Raw genomic sequence first — 6,198 nt, forward strand, 5'->3', positions numbered from 1 at the left:
CTATGGTCCTATACTTATAAAACTTAAAGCAATTGTTGCTGCGGTTGATTGTGTTTATGTTTTGCACTGGAATGCGTGTACCGTCCAGGTTTCAATAAAATATTATTTTTTGTTACTAAAACTAGTGGATACATGTACATCAATTCAGACTGATTGAAAAATCTATATGCCTAAAGAGTTTGTGACACACGTAATTTAACGATGACATTAGAATATACCTAGCAAATACACATATGACAGTTCCAGGAGAAGCAGGGCATGCTCAACGACACTAGTGATATAAAACAGGACACTGACAATATAAAACACTCATTTATAGTTTAAGCATTACGTTCAGCACTGGTTTTGTGAAATAGTTATCAAAAAGCACACTTTTGTCACAAGTACTACGATTTTCAAGACTGATTGTTTGTATAAATATATCGAATGAACAACAGTTAGCGTTTATAAAAGGATTTATTACATATGACCTTGATAAAATATTGCAATACTGTGGATACACACGTTTACAAGAAAAGCGAACACACTTTCGATGGGAACGTATTAACCGGGAAATGTTCATTTTCACACTGTCTAATCATGGCAATCGAATTACTATTTCGTTTCGTTCTGACAGCGCCCGTACGTCGAGGTCCACGTTGGCACCTGTAGATTGGGCACACATGTCATGTGAACGGGGCAGGGGCAGCTTCCGGGCCACTCCACCGCCTTGGCATAGCAGGGGCCGCCCTCGCCACTCACTGGCTTGCAGTAGTTGACAGTGGGCTCCGATGGGTCGCTACAACAGCAGGAGCCCGGAGGACAGGTGGCCTGCCGCGTACTCAGGCTACTCATGTCGCACTCACCCTTGCGAAAAGTATACATGCTTAATTCATTATATTGATTTTAACAATAGTCATCAATTGCTATGTTGAAAGAAGGTAACACAATGTTGTGCTATATACATGATTGATAAAGACACCATATAATTAATGATTATGAAAGTGCTTACGGCAAAGTACATCCCATAATGGCCTCGGATGAAAAATCCAACCAAACAAGTAAAGAAAAACGCAATGTTCATATTGCGCATCGTTTTCATAGACTGAAGTTCTTTGAATAATCAGATCCGCATACATTCACAAGTATCAACGAGATAAGGAGATAAGGTACTTGCAGCAGTAGAAATTAATGTAAGAGACCTCTCGAATAATAATGCTTAAACATTTGGGAACGGAATTTTGTTCTTATTAAACACAGTTGGTTTCCTGATTCTTTATTAAACATTTTAATACATAGTTATTACATAAAATATCAGTAATATAGTTGTCTAATTAATATCAAATAACTGTGAATAAAAGTACACATAATATCAACACTAATATAATTATACTGTTTGAATACGTGTTTAAAACTGTGATAAGTTTTCTGGCGTGTTATCATCAGAAAACAGGCCATCTAAATAAAGTTTGTACAAAATAAGTAAAAGAATGAAACATTTGAACACTTCGATCATTGGAACGTGTTGCGTGTTTGCATCTTCCAATTAAGCTCTCACACATAAAACCTAGCATGATTGTAACAACAAAATCCGAGGAGCGATCAGGAGTGTGCTGGTGTTGGGTACCAAGGCAGGCGGTCGATGTCCGTGTTGCCACCACACAGGATGACCCCCACGTGCCGGAGCCCCGCGTCCATCTGCCGCAGCCGCTCAGACATGGCCGCAGCGATACCAGCACCCGACGCCGCCTCGACCACCAGCTGGAAATGCATAAAAACACGTTTATGGCACTTTCTTTTTATCATTTTATTGTTTGAATAAAAAAAATGACTAACGCATGGCTACGTCAAACTTTATTCCAGTATTAACTAATTTGTTATATACTAGTGTACCATTCCAACACATGTAGCAAAACGCATTTATCTGGGTTATCATGGATAATCATACAACTACTTGTAGCTTGTTTAGCTTTTTTCTGTATCATGTAACGAAAAACATATCTATATTTAAGTTACTCGAGTCCATAGTTTGAATGTATAAGCCGCACAACACACCTTCATTCGTTCGAAAGCAAATCTCATTCCTTTCATTATTTCATCATCCGTCTGAAAGAGAAAACACACATCTGTGTACATGTATTCGTTACTGTATATTTACAAATAATTCCGAAATATTATATTTTTTGAGAACTCGTCAATATATTAACTTAATACCACAGAGAAGACATCTTTCTGCACGAGTTCTCGGATAATAGGCCAGGTCACGTGGCCGAGCTGCTGCAGTCGGATGCCGTCCGCGATCGTCTCAAGGAAGCGAGGCGGGTTCGGCCACAGGCGCTCACCTGCAGATCGGCAAAATTAATTTTATGTTTTAGTGTGAGAAGTCTATGACAAGAAAATGGTGTAGATAACTATACACTGCAAGCGTTATATTTTAAGTTATTTTCGTAATTGTACAAAACTTTATTCACCTGCCCGTAAGCATTTCTCAACATCCTTTCCATTGGGCTCCACTATGAAAACTGAAAATATTCAAACCATACGAACGGTTACATTCGTCCTGATCCGAATGACAATATTGTCAAATACAATGTAAGATTATGAAAAACGTATTAATCTGTTTACTAAACGACTGAATACATCTTCGGTATGAAGATATTACCTTTGAGATCGGGTTTGAGGGCTTTTGCGGCGATAGCAATGCCGGAAACCATGCCGCCGCCGCTCGTGGGAACCAGGATGGCGTCCAGTTCCGGGATCTGCTCCAGAAACTCGGCACCCAACGTCCCCTGAGTAATATATGTGCTATACAATTGTTAACGTCTAGATGTATATATATATATATTATATAATACGAAATTACGTACTAAACGAACCCATTGTTGACTAAAATGCATATCAATGGGTTCGTATTACCGACATGTCGGACGTTTAAATATCATATGTATCACTATCATTTAAACTGGTTATACATCTTAAAGACAACATGTATAGAGCTTGGGTGCATACCTGTCCCGCAATGACATCCGGATGATCATATGGCGGCACAAAATGGAAGCCTCTTTCTCGCCCTATCCGATCACAAGTCTCCTGTCTGTGTGAAATAAGATGTCATGTTTCTGCTGTGAACAGCCATAAAAACAAACATTAGTCACACAGTTTAATGCTAATATACTTTTCTTTCATTATTATCTTGAAAGAGATGTCAGGTACCTCTGGAAAAAGGTAGATATGAAGCAATACATCTTGATAGTAAAACCATATGAGACCTGGAGGTCGGTGTTGGATCACAGATGACGATATCGGCACCGTACTCGCGGATGGCATCCAGCTTGACGTTGGGGCTATTGTTAGGGGCCACCACGGCACATTGTAGTCCCCGCATCCTCGCCGCCCAAGCCAGTGCCTGCCCATGGTTCCCGCTAGAGTGCGTTACCTACAAGTAAAAAGCACCCGTTTATTTTCTAGCAGTCTGCATGCAAAGAGCAACTCGTGAAGAGAAAAACATGGATATACGAATACTCTCAATATTAGTGGTGAAACATATTTGAGTTATATGCATACTGATATTTTGTAGGGTTCAGCCATTCGCATCAAATGAAGTAATACTAGGTAAAGTGGGTTTAAGATCAATGTTGTCCGCTCTTACCACGCCCTTGGGCGGACTCTCGCCCTCTTTTAGCAGCGTCACCTGGAAAAGAATGGATTTTCAAGGTCAATGTATACCGGGTATTCCTGCATACGTTTACATGTAGTATATATCGTTCATATTTGTACTATTTATCACCAGTGACCGAAACTACACTAGCATTAACATAGAAGGTATACTATTGCAAACAGTTGACTAATCTGTATCGTACACTGAGGTACACGCCAGTTGATATATTTCAGATGAAGTAAATATTGTTTGAAACTCACCGCGTTAAGTGCCCCCCTGGCTTTGAACGACCCGGTCTTCTGAAGATTTTCGGCTTTAAAATAGAACTTTCTGCCATAACTTTCATCAAATGTTGAACTGGTGAACACAGGTGTGGTATGAACACACGAGTGGATTCTGTTCTTAGCCTTTAAAATGTCATTCACTGTTATTGTTAGTCGTCCACTCATCCTTGTGAAGCGTCAAAGCTGCACGTTTTACTTGTTAGTCAGTGCACACAATTCATATATTTTGTTTTCAAGTACATGAAGTTTGGTAACTTAATGCATTCGCATCAAAACCTTGTCTGTGACATAATATCATTGTAAATACGCTGCCCTACTGTTGAATATACTGGAGTTAACTCCCGTTTCCATGGTTAAGCAGTAGGTCGCTTTAACTGGCAAGCAGTAGGAAGAGAAAATACTTTTTTTTCATTTTTATTGCATTTTCAATCATAAACAGCCATATTTCCATAAGCATGAGCATACTAATTAAGAACTTAAGCACTGTTTGTACTTTTATGTTAAACCAGTTTTACACAAATCTTTTGTTGTTTTCTACGGCCAAAAGATGCAGTAACACTTTGAACAATTGCCACATTTGTCATCCATATTGCGTGCGACCACAACGAGCATCAGAATAAGCCTACATGTATACTACCGTACGAATAAACCACCTTTATACAAAAGGCAGCTTCTCCAACTCACGGTAATTATCAGTGTAGTCCTCAGTACATACACATGTAGTATTTCCATACTGCACAAACATATTGTACATGGGGAGCAGGACTTTTCAACCCCAAGACTTTTCAACCCCTTCTCAAAATGAAGACTTTTCAACCCTTAGACTTTTCAACCCCTATTTTAAAGACTGTTCAACCCCTACCTGTTTAGACTTTTCAAACCCTAAATCAAAGACTTTTCAACCCCTAGTTGAAATATTTTGATAGCCATATTGAAGACTTTTCAACCCCTATATCAAAGACTTTTCAACCCCTATTATTTTTGTCAGCCAGGTGTTGTCTTTTTCATTGTTTTTGCAAGAAACTTTACCAGTTGTTATTGAAATACAATTAGAGATTTGTTTGGCTTGTTTGCTACACTTTTCTCCAAAGTATTGGATGAAATTTACAAAGGCTTTGCCTTGATTTACTAAGCACTTGATGGTTAGGTTTTTTCAAAATAATATTCCGAACATTAACAATGGTACGGTAAAGTAAGATTTTGGTGCCTGGTTACTCCGAACATGCAATTGTTGTATTATTCTGAAGGATATTACATATCTCAGCGAATTCACATATATTATGTACAATGTTATTACCATAATTGTGTTCTTTAAATAACAAATTTGAATAATTGCAAAAGAAAATGAAAGCAAAGAAGAATTTACGGAACATTCTCCTTTTTGTGCCTGTAGAATGCCAATAAAAACCTGAACTTGAACATTTATAAAACTTTCATTGCTTTTAAAAAAGGTCAACAGTGGAAACTTTTTTTGTAGTACCATATTGCTATTTCGGTATAGTTTGATTTTAATTCTTGATAATGTATCATCTAAAAATTCAGAGTTTGCGGGTATAAATAAATAAAATATATTTTTTGTTTGGTTTTAAATCCTGAAAATCATACACAAAATGTATCAAGCTGCCCATAGTTTGGAATGATGGCCATGATATTAGAACCATAATAAACTGTCACTTTCAAGTTACTATAACCTCAATTAAATGTGTTATAATCCCTTAGGAATTTATGACCTTGTCACACAATAATTGTTGCCCATTAATGAATGTGCGATCTTCATTCCATTCTTTAATTGCATATATGAAAAGACAATACAATGCTTATAGCATTTTTTTTTTTTACATATATACCACTTTATAATAGAATGTCCTTATTTTTTTAAACTGAGAAATAAAAAAACGTTAATAAAATCTTATGTTACACTTATGTAATTTGAAAGCATTTGGAACTCAATCTATAATACATTTTTAACATCTTTGAACTCAATGTATACTTTTGTATTTCTTAAACATTGTCTGCTAAATCATGATATTTTGAAATATTATGAAGAATTTTATTTAAAGTTCAACTCATTTTATTGTCTTTTTTATTGATGACAAAATGTTTTTAAAAAAGTGTTTAAAAACAAACTAAAAGAAAAACAAACGCTGTTTCAATTAATTGATGGAGCAGTACCATGCACATAATATATTGTGTGAGGATTTCCTCAGGGAGATAGGGAGGGATTTATGGCTAAGTGACTAAATAGCTAAATGGACAGTCGAGCATTTTTAAATTTAT

At 36.8% G+C, this 6,198-nt stretch overlaps 1 protein-coding gene across 1 annotated transcript; it reads right to left on the reverse strand.

The window, feature by feature from the left end:
- Nucleotides 1–706: 706 nt before the first annotated feature.
- On the reverse strand, nucleotides 707–4,208 carry LOC128231984 (serine racemase-like). Its single transcript, XM_052945297.1, has 10 exons — nucleotides 3,898–4,208; nucleotides 3,629–3,670; nucleotides 3,249–3,415; nucleotides 2,989–3,073; nucleotides 2,642–2,768; nucleotides 2,451–2,501; nucleotides 2,194–2,321; nucleotides 2,035–2,085; nucleotides 992–1,740; nucleotides 707–846 (listed from the first exon to the last, which is right to left on the reverse strand). Exons 1-9 carry the CDS (start codon nucleotides 4,084–4,086, stop codon nucleotides 1,582–1,584), a joined length of 999 nt encoding a protein of 332 aa, XP_052801257.1. The 5' UTR covers nucleotides 4,087–4,208; the 3' UTR covers nucleotides 707–846; nucleotides 992–1,581.
- Between the last annotated feature and the right edge of the window lie 1,990 nt (nucleotides 4,209–6,198).

The sequence above is a fragment of the Mya arenaria genome, chromosome 4 (assembly GCF_026914265.1).
Source record: "Mya arenaria isolate MELC-2E11 chromosome 4, ASM2691426v1".
Taxonomy (NCBI): domain Eukaryota; kingdom Metazoa; phylum Mollusca; class Bivalvia; order Myida; family Myidae; genus Mya; species Mya arenaria.